The sequence below is a fragment of the Neolamprologus brichardi genome, chromosome 3 (genome assembly GCF_056152115.1).
Source record: "Neolamprologus brichardi isolate AB-2024 chromosome 3, ASM5615211v1, whole genome shotgun sequence".
NCBI classification, from domain to species: domain Eukaryota; kingdom Metazoa; phylum Chordata; class Actinopteri; order Cichliformes; family Cichlidae; genus Neolamprologus; species Neolamprologus brichardi.
In genome coordinates, this window is record NC_142106.1 from 24304931 (window position 1) to 24322330 (window position 17400).

General features: G+C 40.7%; 1 protein-coding gene across 1 annotated transcript; it reads left to right on the top strand.

Moving 5' to 3' along the window:
- The first annotated feature begins 6327 nt into the window (after nt 1–6327).
- Nucleotides 6328–16803, top strand: ovol1a (ovo-like zinc finger 1a). The gene is made up of 5 exons (XM_087839239.1): nt 6328–6736; nt 13928–14169; nt 14325–14510; nt 15236–15380; nt 15551–16803. Exons 1-5 carry the CDS (start codon nt 6637–6639, stop codon nt 15883–15885), a joined length of 1008 nt encoding a protein of 335 aa, XP_087695365.1. The 5' UTR covers nt 6328–6636; the 3' UTR covers nt 15886–16803.
- The last annotated feature ends 597 nt before the right edge of the window (nt 16804–17400 follow it).

Genomic DNA, 17400 nt, shown 5'->3' on the forward strand with positions numbered 1-17400 from the left:
AGGGGAAGCCACCCCAACCCATCTGCTAAAACTCCTCCAACAGCCCGGGCGACATACCGCTCATTCATTTATCCTGCACCACTCCTTTTCTTCTTCTTCTACATACCTGGGTCTGATTTCTCCTCCTCTGTTCAGATACTGCATAAGTTTTGCATAGGTTTATTTTTGGATGGGAAAGGTTTTGTTTACTGCGTGTCAGAGTAAGGGCGTGCAAGGTAAAGGAGAAGAAGACATCCCAGCAGAGGTGGACAGCGGGAGGAAAAAAAGAGTGAAAATGGCACTTGGTAGTAAACAAAGAGGGTAACTGAGCTGTATATGACAACAAAAGGTGTGCGTACAAGCCTTAAAATATTTGCTTTGAATAAATTCTTACATTTAAAGACACGTAAGCTACCAGGAAATGAAAATGACTTCTGCTTGTGACATGTGACAAAAAAGGGTTTCTCAGGTTGGAAGTGATCCAAAACAAACACAACCAGGCTTGCATCTATCAAAGGCGACTCTTCTTGGAACACAGTTTGGGTCCTTTGACGTGGAATTCATGAGCTGATTTTACATTTCAGTCGCATCACGACCTATTCTACATCCAATGACCAAACCTTTAGTGACATCACAGGTTTAAAGACTACTTAAGTATAATGTTGCTTTTAAATCTGTGCGATTCAGAGGTGCTGATAATCTGATTTGCTTTTTAACTGCATCTGTGCCCAGATGCAGTCAAGCAGCATTCGGTGCTCATTCACAGCTCAGTATGTCGAGTGCCAGTATGTTACTGTTACTTTCAGTTCAGTACAAACACTTCCCGTAATGTTTATTGTTCAGCAGCCTTTTATTTATGACAGGTATTGCAATAACATTCTTTATGTGGTTTTCAAAGGCTTTTAATGAACTAAATCGATCACTGAGCCTTCAACTAATTTATACTGAAGCTGTATGATTTTCCAGCATATTTTTTAGTCCATTGGTTTTTGGCGAGTGACCTATACTTTTGGCAATTTTGCCTCAACTCGCGCAGCCCGGTACCATAAGGCCTCGCCGACCGCTCCATGGCCCAGGGGTTGGGGACCGGTGAGGTAGGATTATCACTGTCAATGTCTACAATCAAGAGACACATTTATGAATGTAAATACAGAGGCTTTACAACAAAGTGCAAACCACTGGTTACACTCAAGAACAGGTCAGATTAGAGTCTGCCAAGCTTATCTTTATATTTTTACATGCTGTAGTGCCATTTTTGGGAGCATTTCAAGTTGTTATACATCAATACAACTGTTATAGCCCAGATTTGAATAAGATGTATGCATTAAGTCCATAGTAACTACATAAATTTCAAAAAAGTGCTATAAACTACAAAAAAAAATGAAAATCGTTTTTGTTTTGTTATATATTTCTAGTTAGAGAAATTTAAGAGGTTTATCTTTCAAAACTGTAAATACAAAAAAGTTGCACAAAATAGTTTCCAACCACAGGAAATTTATTTTGAGTGTCTTCATAGTTTTATTTTTGAGATACACCAATTTTTATATACTGCAGGAAAAACAAAAATAAATATTATAATGCAAAATGCAAGAAAAACATCATATGCATCAAAATAAACTATTTCCAGCAGTGCAATTTAAGTTCTAAGCATCCCAGAAACGATACAGAAAAGCATAAAGTCGAACATGACTTCTAAAAACACTAGTGTAGCCTTACAAGGTCCTGAAGGTTTTTAAAAAATGACATCATTTCCGGTTTCTGGCAATGGCGGACATGCGATAGTAAGCACTGACGTCTATTCCAGCATAGGACGTTTTATGAACAGCTGATCGGATCGGCAAAGCGCGTTTCTGGAATATTATGTTGTTACTGCTGTAAAGCTATATGTGAAAGGAAACTGTGACAAACTGATGGCATAAGATGTAAGTGCAACTCCTGCAGTTTCATATGCAAAAAAATGTATTGCGCTAGCTTATGTGGCTGCAGTTCTACAGGGATTTGAAAATAGTTACACAAAACGGAGCTTGCCCGCTATCTTAAAGGGTTAAACGCTCCAGGGAGCCATGAGCAGGTACTCCCAGTTACACTGGTTAGCCCCGCCTATCTGGAACCTGCAAGGCAACACAGAGGGACATAAAACACAAAGTTGCAGCTTCACCCTCAAACTCCTGCCTGAGGTCCAGAAGGAAAAATGCAAATGTAATAAAAAAAAATATTTAAGGACAACAACAATAAACACACACAATAAACACCTCATCCATACATTCAAAGTATTGGACAAAACTCTTCACAAAGGTAAAACATGAGAAAAGGAAATGTGCTGGTTTACAATCCTAACAACAAAGTGTCTTGATAACAGTCACTGTCATTCGGATTAGAAATACTTAGTAATCCATTAAATTTTAAAACACTGCAAAAAAGTTTAAAGTTCTCTGTAACATCCATGAATTTCCTCCAAGGTCTACATCTTTTCCTCCTGCCATTTCTCTGTGAGTGCTCCAACTTCCTCCCACAGTCTAAAGACATGCATGCATTTAACTGAACCGCGGTTACTCAATGGCTTTGGATAAATGGTTAAATCTGAGATGGATGGAGGGTCCAAATCAGCAGAGTTTCTGTGTTTCTGTGTATCGCCTTTAGGTTTCAGTTTTTTCAAGCAGCCATTAAGAGACTAGGGTGGGTCTGAGTGGGTGGGTGGGTGGGTGGGTGGGTGGGTGTGTTAGGCTACTTAAGCTCCAAAGATGAGGGAACAGTGAGAAACCAAGAGGGGGCTGTAAACACACAGCAGGGATGGAAAGGTGGGGGCCACACTTGCAAATTTGCATACCTAAAGGCTGAGGTTTGTCCCTTTATCAGTGATAATGTACTAGATCAGTGGTGTCAAACACAAGGCCCGGGGGCCAGAATTAGCCTGACAAAGACCCCAATCCGGCCAACTGAACAGCTTTGAAACGAGGGCACAGATTTTGGACTTTTAACTGTACTTTAAAGGTTTTACAGCATTTCCTACTTTCTAAAAACCTCCCCCACTACAACAAATTAATTAAGTAACAGATAAACAAAAACAATCAAATCACAGAAAGGTTCCTGTTTCGTTCACTATATTCTATTTTACAGTGAGTCCATGTGGGGGGGGCATTTTCTGTTCAGTGAGCTTTGGTCTGTAATTTTACGAATTTATTTATTTGTGCTGACAGATTTCTTTCATTTAGTATAGCAGCATTTCTTTATCGAGTAGAAAAATTGAGGAATACTGTTGATATTGCACTGCTCTTTATATTGAAGGGGATTAACTGTGTAGTTGCACATCTTTACACTCACAGAAAGGGCCATTTTGTAGTTTCGGCCCACTTAAGATCAAAGTGGGCTGTATGTGAGATGTACTGCACTAGATTAACGGCCATGATGTCACTGTCACACTGCTGCTGTGGATATGTTGATATCTGCATGATTATTAAACAGGGAAAAAACACAAAACATAAACAGGGTTGCCAGGTCAGTGGTTTTCCACTGCGTTGAGCCACTTTAAAGTGTTCTTTGTTATCTAAGTGTTTTCACAGGTTAACTGTTTTGTCCATTGGTTGTGAAAATCTATTTGGCATTAAAAGTAGTAAATATTTGTTATCCATTAAAATTATCCTCAGATCATAACAATTTAAACGCCCATGATCTCAAATGACAACGTGCCACCCACACAGACAACGCAGTTACATGGCATTATAGCGTGTCTCCTGTTACAGCCTAATAAATACTTTGCGTATTAGTTGTCTTGAGAAGCATTTCTTTTGCTATTAGTCATGAGAAGAACAGACAGGTAAGAGGTGAATCTCGCTGTACTGGAGTTTCCTGTTGTATTTAAAGGCAGCGTGGAGAGAAGAGACTCTTTAAACCCCGAGAGGTCACCGCTGATGTCCCTAACCTTCACCCAGCACCTTCATGATGTGTCATTTTGATTCTTTTTTAATTGTTTTGCCAAAGTTGTTGCAAAATTTTGGCAATCGGGGCACAAAACAAAGTTCCGACACACATCAAAAACGTTTTAGATTCATAAAACACATGTGTGGGGCTGTGGCAAGTTTGCTGTCACGTCTCTTTCATTACACAGAAACACAAATTATAACATCATTACATGAGGTCCTGGTGTTCAATATATTATGCAAATACAACATCGTGTGAGTGATCTGATCAGGCCTTTTGCTTTTAGCAACGTTTTCAACAGGCCTATCTCTGCTGGTACGTAGGCATATCAGTGCCCACTGAATTAGTAACTTTCACATCTGGAAAGGCGCTGTTAATGCTGAAAGGTATCTATAGGTCTTACATGTCCTCATCCAGATTACATCTTTTTAGGGAAGGCCTTGAATACTTCAACAAGACGGTACTAAACCACATACTGCATCTATTACAGCAGCATGGCTTCATAGTAGAAGAGTCCAAGGTAGAAGGTGGTGAACTGACCTGCTTGGTGTCCAGACTTTTTACCATTTAGAGTATCATGAAATGAAAAATATGACAACAAAGACTGTTAAACTCATCTATCAGACAAGACTGAGGCAAAATTTTGAAAAAGTTCTCAGACCATTACAGGCTGTTATAAAAAAAGAGGGGATGCTACACAGCGGTAAACAAAACCCTGTCCCAGGTTTTTTGAGACTTTTACCTGTCATGAAATTCTAAACAAGGTAATATTTTCTCAGTCTAAACATTTGATATGTTTTATGTGTCCTAGTGTCAACAATAAATTGTTGTTCTGTCCGCTTGGTACAGGCTGTCGACTCCATTTCCCAGTTACACCTAGCTACGGCAACAGCATCATTTACACAATATGTACACAGTTAATTGAAGGAAAACACTCAACAGCTGGTAGAGAGCTCTCCGTTCATACTGATCAACCGTACAGCAGTGAGGAAACCAGAGAGGAAGACTAAAACAAACATCACAACACACGAGTCTTTCTGATACCACAGTACCGAGTCTTCCCAGCTGCAGTGTAGGTTTTCCTTTATTGTGACACACTAGATGACATAAAAGGACTGACCTACACGGTCCTGTTTGTGTCAGTGTGTAATCTACACCTGGTCTGATGATACGTCTACAACAAGGAATAAACAGGAAAATATTGCATGTGAACAAAGCAAAGCATGGTGGCTTTTATTCAAAATCACAAATAACTTTGTCCTGCAAAATCTCAACTGCTGGAAGAGTCTTTACAGTTCTCGAAGCAGTTTGTTTTCCTTTGCTGGGCCTATCTGAATGAATTCGGCACCTTCCTGGCAGCAGATCAATGCACATGGAGACCTATGACCTTGTAGAGTAATCAACTTAAACAGTAATGAATTGTGTAGCCAGCTTAGACACCTCGGAGACACTTGATAGACATAATGGTGAATTGGGGGGTGTGGGAGGGGTCTATTTCAGCTCCCTGACTCTGATCTAATCACTCAGGACACATTTAAAATAAACTAAAAACTTCACACACAGCTGAGCATCCTCAGAGATCAATCTCCAACATGCACACTCAAACTTGACTGTTGTTTTCACTTGTTACAGCAAATCCATGGTTATACCTCTCATAGGTTCACTTCGTTTCGCCTGAGATTCAGACGAATGTTCGTTTCTGTTTCAGTGATTCATGATAAACTGGTTTTTTGTCACGTCTCGAAACATTAAAATGTTACTGACTGTGAAGATTTTTCATCTTTTAAGTACTCCGACAAAAAAGATAGTAAGATGAGCATTAGACTCTCATATTTAGCAGATATTTGTCTGTATGTTCTACAAATATCTGCTAAATAAGTGTGACTGACAGTGTGGTTAAAATAATGAACTCCTCCATTAGTCTCTTTATTCTGGCTGCTGTGTTTGTGCATCTGCACAGTTAAAGTGTGCCTCTGTCTCTTTGTGTCTACAGTTTCTTGTATAACTGCCCTTCACTCCTGCACACACACACTTCCACACACACTCTCAATCTTTCACTCTTTCTTCTCGACATTTTCACCGTTCCCACACCTTAAAGCGGAATGGAGAAGAGGTGGAGAAAGAGAGGATAGGAAAGGCCGAGACAGAGAATAAAAGGAGGGGTAAACCGGTTCAGCAGGTAGAGGCCTAACCTAGGCTCTCTCCGGCTTGTTGTCACCGTTATTTCTCCCGCGCATGCGCGCTGCTGCCTGTTTCCTGCTTTTAAATGAGTACCTGTGCAGCTCTCTGACCCACCTCTATCGACACTTGTGTATGTGTGTGTGCGTGCGACCAGGAATATCTGCGTTTTTTTCTCCCTCCCAGCCCCGCTCCCTCACCTAGTGACGCTACACTCCCGTTATTTCAGGGCGCTGTGGGCGATATCTGTCTGTACCTGACCTGGTAGCTCACCTGAGCGGACTCACCTGTCCCGACGCCGAAAAGACTTTTCTTTACAGCTCGAGAACAAATCTGGTAGAGAGGAAAGGTGTGCTGGAAGGAGGTGAAAAAGCGGGACGAGGCTTGCGAAACGAGAAGAAAGGTGCGAAGAGGAGGAAGAAGGAGAAGAGGGGACCGACCTTCCAGTTTTTCCTCTCGGTTTCCTGCTTTTTTTTTGTCACTTTTAACGTGACTTTACGTCGCCACAGCGGCTTTTCCTGCACATCGCTTTCTCTCAAAGGGACTTTGTGTTGACTGAGCATGCCGAGGGCCTTTCTGGTTAAAAAGGCGAACGTTTCGCCGGGAAAGCGGAACTGGAGTGAACTCCCCGATCATGAACGAGGGGACGTCTACATCCCAGGTGAGTCCACTGCCGTGATGAGCCATTTTTGTTGTTGTTGTTTAAAAAGAAAAAGAAATGTTGGCGATAGCGTGTACGGGCTCGTTTTCGGGCGCCTTTACGCACGGATTTGTGGATTTTTGTTATTTGTTTGTTTGTTTGTTTGCGCGGTTTGGAATCCAGCGGGAATACCGATGTGACAGGTGGCGGGGGAAGGGGTGTCCGGCGGTGATTGTAACGGGGCCACGGAATAACGGGAAACAGCAGCGGCCCGCCGTGCTCGGAGAAAGTAGTTCCTGTTTTGTGGGGTGTCAGAGCTGTGCTCTTCTTACTTTAGATAACCTTTTATGTTAAACTTATTTCATTTTAATGAAAATGTTAAAAACCATTCCTCGTTTTCGTGTTTTTGATGGTTCACATATAAACAATTTGAGCACAGTGTCACAAAAGCAAACAGTGACAGGACTAATGTGTTCTTACACCAACACCAGTGTTGTGGCCTATAAGCGATCGCAAAGGCCCGGTGTTTGTTTTTTTTTTTTCATATCGACCTTCAACCCCTGATTGTTCTTCCTTGTACAGCATAGCACCGGCCTGACTTATGAAGCACAAATAACGACCTATTAATCGGCTTCTGATTAGTTATTCAGCACAGGCCAATTAATAAACACTTGAATTCCAATCTCTTAATTTTCTTAGTTTTAAATGATGAGATGATGTTTTACACCTTTAATTTTTTGTTTGTTTGTTTTTTGTTTTTATTGTATTCACACGTGTTGGTCTTACTTTTTTTTAAAAAAAAAAAAGAAACTAAACACATCAGCTTTCCTGACCTGCACAATGATTTTCATACTTTTTCACTGAGCTGGGTGTCCAAGTTTGTTTCTTTGAATGCGTCACTTTACATTTAAATGACACGTTGAGGTCCCAAATGACTCCTTCTGCCCCCTCCGCATCCCCCAGTTTTCGTGAAAACAATCCCCATTGTTGCCATCGGCGGAGTTTTTATTGTAAGACCCCGCCGGTATCAGATAACAAGTAACGGACTACACCCTAAACGTCTCTCTCGCTCTCCTTTCTCTCTTCTCCCTCCCCCCTCTTTCGTTCCCTCTCTCTGTGTGTGTGTGTGTGTCTCTCTCTCCCTGTGTGTGTGTCCTTTTTCTGTCCTCATCCCATCACCGTTAACTTTTAATCATTGACTTTTACATCCTCTTGGGGTGTTTGCAACCGGAACACTTGGATGAACTGAACCAGGATACGCTTCAAACTGTTTTTTCCCAAACAGGATCAATAAAAAGAAAAAGAAAGGAAAAGAGGAAAAACTCAGACTCACATAGGATGTAACCACCTAAATAAAAGCGCGCGGGCATTTTGGGTTTGATTCAGGTCTTATGTGAAGCTTTAGTGACAAGAGAGTGAGAAGAGCAAACATGATATCTCTCTGCAGTTATTTCCACCTTCCTCTTCCCCACTCACACACAAAGGGAATCTGCCGTCTAATGTCTTTATTCAGGTTATTTCTCAACATCCACGAGCCAAAGAAACGTCGCAGAAAGTTTCAGCAACTAGTTTTCCAGGAAAAACCTTAAGATAAAACCTGAACGTCAGTGCGTAATTGTGCCGCGTACTGTTAACGCTTTGCCAAGCCCAGCAACGGTCTCAGCTAAATCTTCTGGTATGTGCCGTTACTTGATGTACCTGCCCGGCGTGTATGAGAGACGCACGTACAAAAACCCAATAACAAGCTGACACACTCAGATGTGATAATTGTCTTCAGTAATCTGCGTGTTGAATAATTCTGTGACACGCCACATGCCATGGCTTTCGACACTTTTCTCTCTGTGTGTGTGTGTGTGTGTGTGTGTGTGTGGGCGCGCGCAAGGGTTTATTTTTATCCACAAACATGTGCCGGGGCCTGTTTCTGATGGGTCATCAGTCTGAAATCAACCTTTGTTTTGAGTCTGTATCATCCCTCCTCCATCTTCCAGACACACATTGAACCGCTGCGTGTGAAAAAGGCAACAGAGAAAAAAACATATTCCTAAATAGAAATTAAAAATATTTCGCCATTTTAATGTCCCAGTGGCTATTGAAATGAAAGCTAATTTAGACAGTACGTCATAATAACTGCCCTTGCACAGACGGCTGGTGTTTCAGCATCACTGCCAAGTAGGTATACTTTCTTCTTAACTTTTACATAAATTAAAATACTACTGAGTACCGCTGTTAACATGCGCAGGTATTTGCTGCCTATGCGCTGATTCTGAACTTCTGTGCCAGTCGGTACCGGTGTTTGAAATAAAAGTTTATTCCCTCCTTATACTGGTGGCAGAGAAAAGAAACAAATCGTCAATATACATAAATAAATGCTTAAAAGTTTTTGGGCCCAGATGTAAGGACCAGATGGTTCACTGGACACAGCAGAAAATCAACTTGCATCTCATCAGTATCCGCCATGAAACTCATCAAACCCATCAAACATACAACGTTGATTTCAAGCACAGTAGACGAGATATCCCTTTTTTATTCAAATAAAAGTTGTAATTGAAAATATATCGAAAGTTCATCTAAGTGTTTTACATTTTGAAAGAAATTTAAAAAGTAAGAAAACTGAAGTAAAACTGAAAAAGAGGGGGAAAAGAATGAAAAATGGAAATTAAAAAATATTCTCCTACACGCCGCTTTCCTATAATAATAATAATAATAATAATAATAATTTTATTATTATAAAAATTAGCTTATAGCATACTTAGTTTTTGAATAAGTCTGTGTATCATTATGCCTTATTTTTCTGTTACACTCAGAGGTCACATATAATCTAATTATTACTTTCCAAATGTATATAAACTTAGCTTTTATCTATAAAGCTAAATAATATAATAATATTTGAGGTTATATTATAACACAAATGAAAGTTTTGTTGTTGTCGTGTTGACTTCATTCTGTAGTTTTAGCAGACGTTAGTTTCACCTTTACACAGAGTGGCTCATGTATGCACACACAAGAAAGATGTCGCGAAAAACGACTAAACGTGTTCCCTAGAATCTCAGAGCAGTCCAGGAGGAGCTGATGTCGTGTTTTGTTTGGGGGGTTTGTTGCATTGCACCAATAGTTTCCACTATCTGCTCAATGACTGCTCCAAGGTTAATGTTTATTGGATGGAAGGAAATGTAACGGACCCTATGGACAGCCTGCTGCTGCAGGCAATACGCCTTAAGCAAACACGCGCGCGCACACACATACACACCCTCTGTTTGATCAAGTTATCTACTGATTGTTGACTCTTTCTACCAGCTGAGCGATGTTAAATGAATAAAAGGAAAATATTACAGAGCATTTAAAGCAGCACCACTCCTCCTCCTTACTTTGCTCATGGAGTAGAAGCCTTGAGTTGTTTTAACCCTCCACGTTGCCCTTTAACTACCAAACACACATACACACACACACCTCATTCATTGGTCGGGGCGGGGGGGGGGGGGGGGGGGCAGGAGAGGCGAACAAACAATACAAGATGAGATTAAATGTCCAGCCAGCAGCAATCACCACAGAAACTATCAGCACTCGGGAGTAATTAAGAAGGATTTGAAAACGTGGTAAAAAAGCACAGTGAAAATTTCTGATCATCTCGGTGGCTTTTAATCATAGGATTAGGCTCTCGGTGGCAGATAGCACACGTTTTGTGTCACACACCAGAAACGGGTTCAAAAAGCTTTAAACTTTGTAGATGAAACTAAATGTGGAGATCAAGTTCCTCATGGCGATAATTTGATTAACAGATTTGTTCATGAAATGTGAAATGCTAATGTTGAAGATGCGAGTCTTTCAGGCACTGAAGCGAGGATACAGTCGTGGTACAGGCATGTAGTGACTTAAAAACAAAAGATCTCTCATTTTACAAGTCATAAAGTCTCTCTAAGAACTTTTATCATTAAGCCTCGTTTATAGGAAAATGATTGACCAATAAGTTTGTTCATCATTACTGACTTTATAAGGATCTATAAGCAATAAACTCAGATCATTGCCACTTCTTTCTTTGAAATGTGAGGCTTTACTACCTTTGTAAATGATTGTAAATATAAACTCTTTAAACTTTTAAGAGTTTATTCTTCACTTTTTAAAATGCTGTTTATACACCAAAAACATCAAAATAACAGTCCATTAACCATTTCATTCACTGACATAGTCGTGACGTGAATATTCCACAGCTGGATTGATCACTTGCTATAGACAGTGATTATGTCCAGCAACTTTTCATTTTTTTCTTAAATTCCTCTAAGCCCTCAGTCACACAAGCTGGCAGATCAGCCTGACGGCCCTTTGGAACTCCTGAATAATTAGTATTCCCACACTGGTTGCAAGTGGTTGCTGGGAAATAGCTTGTTATCAACATCCTGGTCACCAGTTGGCCACAACCTGGCAACTAGAGTTCACCAAGGAAAAATTTGTATTCCCAAAGGTCTCTAGCAGAATGCCTGTAGTTTGCATGTAAGATGCCAACTTGTCTGCAAACACTTGCCAACTGCTCACAGAGCAGTAGTGAAACTATGAAGACTGTAACAAACTGGAAATGAAGAAAATTCTCTTCAAGTAAAAAAGTTCTGCCTTTGACACATGTTGGTAGCAAACAGAGGCCGCAGCATTTACTCTGAAGGTGACCACTCTTCGTTTCTAGCTTGCGCTGCACTTTTTCAAGTTTTACAGGTTTCTCGGCGTGTAGTTGACATGTGTTTCCAGACTAGTTCAGACTTGTTGGCCACCAAAGCAATCAAAGAGGTTGTTGGTGCAGCAACATCTTTACGACTGATTTTTATCTGGCAAGAGCCAGTTACCTCCAGCAACCAGTCTCCTACCAGTCGGGGGATTGCCACAGCGAACTGTGGTTGCTGGGGATCACACGCCACCTGTCTCTAGGCCGGGGTGGGGAATTCCAGGCCTCAAAAGCCGGTGTCCTGCAGGTTTTAGATGTATCCTTGATCCAACACAGCTTATTTAAATGGCTAAATTACCTCCTCAACATGTCTTGAAGTTCTCCTTGACGCCTGGTAATGAACTAATCGTTTGATTCAGGTGTGTTGACCCGGGGTGATATCTAAAACCTGCAGGACCCTCGAGGTCTGGAGTTCCCCACTCCTGCTCTAGACATTTGTGACTGAGGGTTTAAAACACTAGAAAATGCTCAGTGAGGCATCTTACTGATGGTCTGATGTCCAATGTGTTTCACAAAAGTTTCTTCTATAAATAAATCCGACTTTCAACTATGAGTTTCACCAAGTTGCCCTCTCATCTATCTGTCACCTTTCAATGCACATATTGAAATTCAGCTGTTTGTACAAATAACCTGCAGAGCTGGTTTTGAATACATGATTGGAGGAGTCTCTTTCTGTGTGGAATGATCTCAGTGTGCACCATAGCTTGATCTATTTTAATCAGAATCGTAGGGAGCGCGGGGAGTTTAGTACTACAGCACTGAATGCGTTTGTTTAACCAAATAATGCTCAAGTCTTTCACCGGGTTTGTTTTGAGCCGTTGGCCTGTTAGAGCCGTCACTGTAAACCCAACCCGGAGACCCACAGAGGCTCGAAGAGTGATATGTCTTCCCCAGTTGTGGCGTTGATGTTGCACAGAGCCGTCACTGTTTCTTTCAGCGTTCCGTTAATCCGGCTGCTTCACAGACTGGCTTTATGTCTTCTCTTCATATAGCTCACTTCATTTGCATTTACATTTGGGTTTTATCTGATCGAGGCCCCGACGGCACATTCAACTGATTCGTTGTCTCGGCTGAGCTCAGCCACGCCTGCCTTTGAGTAACACACACCCCTACATGCACACCTGCACGCCTCTCTGTGTTTTGCTGTCAGTTGAATGGCTTGTCTCTGGTTCTTTCAGTGACGTTTTGTTGTGTTTTGCACAAATCATACATGCAGTTGGTTCAGTGCACGCAAACACACACTCACACACACACACACCCCTGCGGAGGTGGATTGTTTGAGGAAGGTAAAAAGCTGGTGCTGCAAGACTGTCTGGTCAAACAAGTAATGGTAATCTGTGTGTGTGTGTGTGTGTGTGTGTGTGTGTGTGTGTGTGTGTGTGTGTGTGTGTGTGTGTGTGTGTGTGTGTGTGTGTGTGTGTGTGTGTGTGTGTGTGTGTGTGTGTGTGGTGAGGGTGCAGAAGTCGTACTAAACAATAGGAGAAAAACATGTGCACACCCACACACACACAAACACAAGTACACACTCCTATTTAGCTGTGGTTCTTTGCTAATTGTGCAAATATAAAGCAGTGCAAGCCGACCGCTTGTTGTGAAATTCTGTACAGTGCATTGAATTTGTCCTCATACGTGACTCTCTCTGACCCCCTTTTAAAGACATTTCTTGTCTTTTTTAACCTTTAGTTAAGCTTATAAGTTGTGTTTTGCAACTGTAGCAGAAAAAAATTAAAATTTCAGATTAAGACTTTTTGGGTTATTGTCCATGCAAAAATGCATTTGCCTGTTTTTCTTTATAACTTAGTAAAAGTTTAGTAGAAGCACACAATGCGAGGTGTTTGGTTTCATTCATTTTCTCTTGTGTATTTACTGTTTACACTGGTGAATGCTCATATTAATCATAGTCATATTAATCATAGTCAATAGTTAATAAGTAATCTCTCTAAACACACAGTTCAGGACAGTTTCGTTTTCTATTTGCAGCTCTGTGTGACGTCACAGGAGCGCAGGCCTGGCTATGGCTTCCACCTGCTGCTCTCATCTTCCATTTTTGAGGTGCTTAAAGGGAGAGGATTTAAAATGTTTTCAGACAGAGAGTGAACAAAGGACGAGTTTAAAACTTTAAAAAAAGTTTCATTTTCGAATTATTAACATTTAAGAAACTTTTCTGTATAAAAGAAAACTGCTGTCTGTATGTCTTTAATAGGCTACAATTAATGTTAATGTAAGTAACATATCAATAATGAAATGACACAATAAAAGAGACAAAAGATAATCTGAGGAGAATTATGAAGCCAAGAAGAATCTGAAGTTTCTCCTTGGCTTTATTGCTAATTTCATGTCAGTGCTGCTAAAAGGCCCCTGTAGTAATGTAACATCCATACACAGGGGATCATTTGGAAGCTGAATCACCTGATTTTTCCCTCAGGAAATTTTGGAGGTGTCAAAGAAGGAAATTAAGACATGACACATGACACTTCCTCTCTCTCTTTCTCTCCTCTCTCCAGTCTCCATCTTTCCTCCGTCCGTCCTGACGATGGAGGTGGAGGCCAGCCCTGCTGAGACAACTCAGATGACCACGCCCCTCTGCCTCACCAAACACTCTACCATTGATGCACAAACTCACCCAGAGCTGCCCTCCAGCACGGTGCTCGGCAGACCCCAGAGCCCGTCGCGTTTACCAGAGGGGAGGTCAGAGATCAAGAGGAGGCCGCAGGCCAGCTCCACGTACTTCCGAGCCAAAATAAAGGTAAGAACTGAGAGGGACAGAGCACAGCACAACGTGTCAAAATATTTTTGATTGAGTTTACAAGGTAGAATTTTGTGTTACTGTACAAGGTCTTAGACTGATTTATTATTATTTATGGATGGCATTGTGAATCATCTCTTTCTTTCCCATCTCAGGTAACTACAGGCGAGTTACCCCCAGATCCAGCTCCCCTTGCTCTGGCTCTTCCTCTCATTCCCACTCCGCAACCATTAGCTGCACTTCCTCCTGCACCAACCCCACCCCCCCCAGAGCCGGTCCCAATGGTGACCAGATCCACGGGTCAAAGTCAAAGTGGGTCGACGGGAGCGTTCATGTGCCAGGTTCGTTTCCCTTTTTTTTTTTTTGTGCGTTATGATCGTAGAACCTGAAATACACATTTCAGCTTTATTACTTTTGTAAAACCAAATGATGTGTAGACACACTACCATCATAGCTATTCTATTTTTTATGTTTGAATCATAATATAGTTTAAACCAGGGGTGCCAAACAAATTTTTACTTCATGAGCCAAATGCAACCTAATTTTATCTCAAACACCCACTGCATTAAAAAACCCTATAAATGGGATATATATATATATATATATATATATATATATATATATATATATATATATATATATATATATATATATATATATATATGTGTATATGTGTGTGTGTGTGTGTGTATATATATATATATATATATATATATATATATATATATATATATATATATATATATATATGTATATGTGTGTGTGTGTGTGTATGTATGTATGTATGTATGTATGTATGTATGTATATATATATATATATATATATATATATATATATATATATATATATATATATATTATATGTGTGTGTGTGTATATATATATAAAAAGATAAGACGTGGCTAGAGATGTGTTACATAAGTGCAGTTTGCACAGAATGCCTCACGCAAAGGTAAACACTGACTGTAAACTTGGCTAATGTTTGTCCACAAGAAAAACAAAAGGTGGCTGAAGGTCGGCGAAGTGTCGAAGTGCCCTGATCGTCGTGTTGTTGCTTCATTTACAGGTCTGCCAGAAGACTTTCCAGTACCAGCGAATGTTGAACAGACACATCAAGTGTCACAACGAGACAAAGAGACACCTGTGCAGCTTCTGCGGCAAAGGCTTCAACGACACCTTCGACCTCAAAAGACACGTGCGCACACATACAGGTAGCCACTCACTTTGTGTGTTTAGACCATAAAACAAATGTACAAAATGTACAACACAATTAAAATTTTAAAAATGACCCAATAAGTATATATTATATTATTTTTGGCATATTCAGACCTCCACACGTACACAGAGGTAACGGATGATGTTCCTTTCATTTTCCACACAGGCGTCCGTCCATACAAGTGCAACTTCTGCGACAAGGCCTTCACCCAGCGCTGCTCTCTGGAGTCCCACATGAAGAAGATCCACAGCGTCACCCTGAAGTACGCCTACAAGGAGCGACGCAACAAGCTGTACGTGTGCGAGGAGTGCGGCCACACGGCGGCAACTCAGGATGCGCTGCTCATCCATCTGCACTCGCTTCACCCTGAGAGCCCCCTGCTGAAGAGCAAGGCTGCGAGAAGAGTGGGAGGAAGAGACGACGGGTCAGTTGGAGGATCCATTCCCGGTTCTCCGCAGGGAGCTGAAAGCGATGATACCACTGGATCGGCCGAGCAGTAAAGAGAGAAGATACAGAAGATACTCAGAAATTAACTCAGGGGGCATCGATGAAGGACTGTGTTGAGTGCAGAGGTGACTGTTTGAGCCAAGATGCATAGCCATAGGAGAAAGAAAGCTACTGATTGCACTGTATAGGTGTGCATATTTACGTTTGTGTGTGTGTGTGTGTGTGTGTGTGTTTGGATTTGGGCATCTACTGTAAATAACTCAGTGGAATAATGCATTAAAGAAGATTAAGTCTGACTTTTACAAAAAGCTGTTGGGGTACTCTACTTTGTCTTGAGTAAAGTGCTAGAGTAGAGTAACATCAGAACTTTTAAATATAGGAAACCACGTTTTGGAGTTGCTGCAGATCAAACTTGTTGCAACACACACCGCTGGTACTCGCCTCTGCTGACCAGGAGTACTCACAAAAACACGGTGCCGTTTAGGTGGTCGTGTATCAGGCCTTTCCCATAGACTGTATAGCAAAGATGGACATGGCCACTTTTTTTTTTTTTTTTTTTTTTTTTTAACTGTGTTCATAAAATGCTATGTTGAAGAAGAATTGAAAGTGTTTACTAAGATCTCAGAAAAATGAGAAATGTTTGTTTTGTGTTTTCATAGACTTCCGTGCATTCAGGCTTATTTTGCAACCTGCTGGTCGTTTCAAAGACTGCAGGTGTCAGGGGTTTCACCAAATTCCAGCAACCTGATTTACGAGAAGACCGGTCCTAATGTTTTGGCTCATCTGTGCATTTACATGTGGCATTTTGATCTGCATGAGAATCACTATCATAGATAGAATATTTTTACATATTTGTTTTCATGTGAATATTACCAGTGGGTTTATATGTACAGCAAGAAACTATGAAAATGTGCTTTTTTAAAAACAAACAAACAAACAAACATTTATCCATTAAAGGGACTAATATATTACGAGGATTTGTTTGGTCACAGTTTGTCCTTTACAGTAAGCCACACTGCAGATGCAAGCTAAACGAGGATTTGAGGTTAACTAAGTGACTTATAAGTAGCTGCCTGCTGGTACTGCCAAAGGAAGGGACTCCTGAAAAAAAAGTATAGTTACAAAGTAATGAGGTCCTTGAGGTGTCTGTGAGTTTGAAAGCAGTGCCCTTGGAAATGTTTAGTACAGGAAATATATGTAAAATATATTGAAAAGCAGCCGTGATGAAGTAAAAGTAAATAAAGTAAGAAAGTAAAGCAAACTTTATTGGCCCTGAGGGGAAACCTGCCAGGGGCAAAAAAGTGTGTTGCTTTACATACAGAACACGAGGACAAAACAAGAAATTTAATCATGTTGTTAAAAACAGGAGCATACCTCACAAAAATATGTTACCACTATAGCCTACATAAATCCTTATCAGCATATGTAAAACTGTATGAAGACATGAGGGGACACTAAATCATTCATAGCTACTTTTCTCAAATAAAAATATATAGATGGAAATGAGCACATTAGTGCCCATTTAAAAATCCTGCTCGGTCTAAATAAAATAAAACTGTTCTTCATGG